This window comes from Tarenaya hassleriana, unplaced genomic scaffold (assembly GCF_000463585.1).
Source record: "Tarenaya hassleriana unplaced genomic scaffold, ASM46358v1 Cleome3418, whole genome shotgun sequence".
Lineage (NCBI taxonomy): Eukaryota > Viridiplantae > Streptophyta > Magnoliopsida > Brassicales > Cleomaceae > Tarenaya > Tarenaya hassleriana.
Window position 1 is genome coordinate 1 of NW_010966558.1, and position 819 is coordinate 819.

General features: G+C 38.5%; 1 protein-coding gene across 1 annotated transcript; it reads right to left on the reverse strand.

Moving 5' to 3' along the window:
• Positions 1-8: 8 nt before the first annotated feature.
• On the reverse strand, positions 9-789 carry LOC104821890 (auxilin-related protein 2-like). The gene is made up of 3 exons (XM_010552902.2): positions 553-789; positions 339-456; positions 9-256 (listed from the first exon to the last, which is right to left on the reverse strand). Exons 1-3 carry the CDS (start codon positions 718-720, stop codon positions 48-50), a joined length of 495 nt encoding a protein of 164 aa, XP_010551204.1. The 5' UTR covers positions 721-789; the 3' UTR covers positions 9-47.
• Between the last annotated feature and the right edge of the window lie 30 nt (positions 790-819).

Below are 819 nucleotides of genomic sequence, written 5' to 3' on the forward strand. Positions count from 1 at the left end.
CGAACAAAAGAAAAATTTACAGATAAGTCTCTCCCACAGGTCTGGATTTAATATTCATATATATAACAACTCAGAAGACATATCATATGTATGTTGCTCAGATAACAAACATAAGGTTGATCAAGGAGAATCAAAGAAAAACCAAAACATAAGCATACCACACGGTTCTTTGTTCTCCGTTCACGATCCCATCTAGCTTTTCGTCTTTCTTCGCTTTCCCCCGGAATATCCTCAAATTCTCCAAATAAAGGATCCGCTGGTGGGAGGAAAACATGTTGTAGAATTGTCGGCAATGGGCCAACATTGAATCGGAATGGTTAGGTTTCCACGATATTTACCTCCAAAAAGTGAAGAAAAATCATCCACCAAATTTGCTGGAGGAACAGGCTTCTTTACGCCAGATGGAACCCCACTAGATGTCTTCTTTGTAGCGTTAAATGCTGGCTTGCTAAAAGTCTTTGCATCAAAAAGAAGAATAAGGAAGACAGAAACAGAAAAATATTTCACAAAAGCTTCTATCACTGAAATTTAGAATTTAAAGGCAATTCTTACTTCAGTTGTTGCCCGAGATTTTGGTACACTGCTAGAACGAGACCCTGAGCTGAAAAAGGAATCAAGGTCATCTACCCTAGTTTGTTTTTTCTTTGTTCCAACATCTTCAGCTTCTTTATATTTACTAGCATTTTGGGAAGCCGAGGAAGTATGTTGCACTCTACCCATAGCAAACTCTTCAAGTTCATCTATCGAAGACGAGCTCTTAACTGTGCCAAAAAGAAAATACTTCAGCACCCAACAAGAAAGTAAAGCAAAGCAGGATGA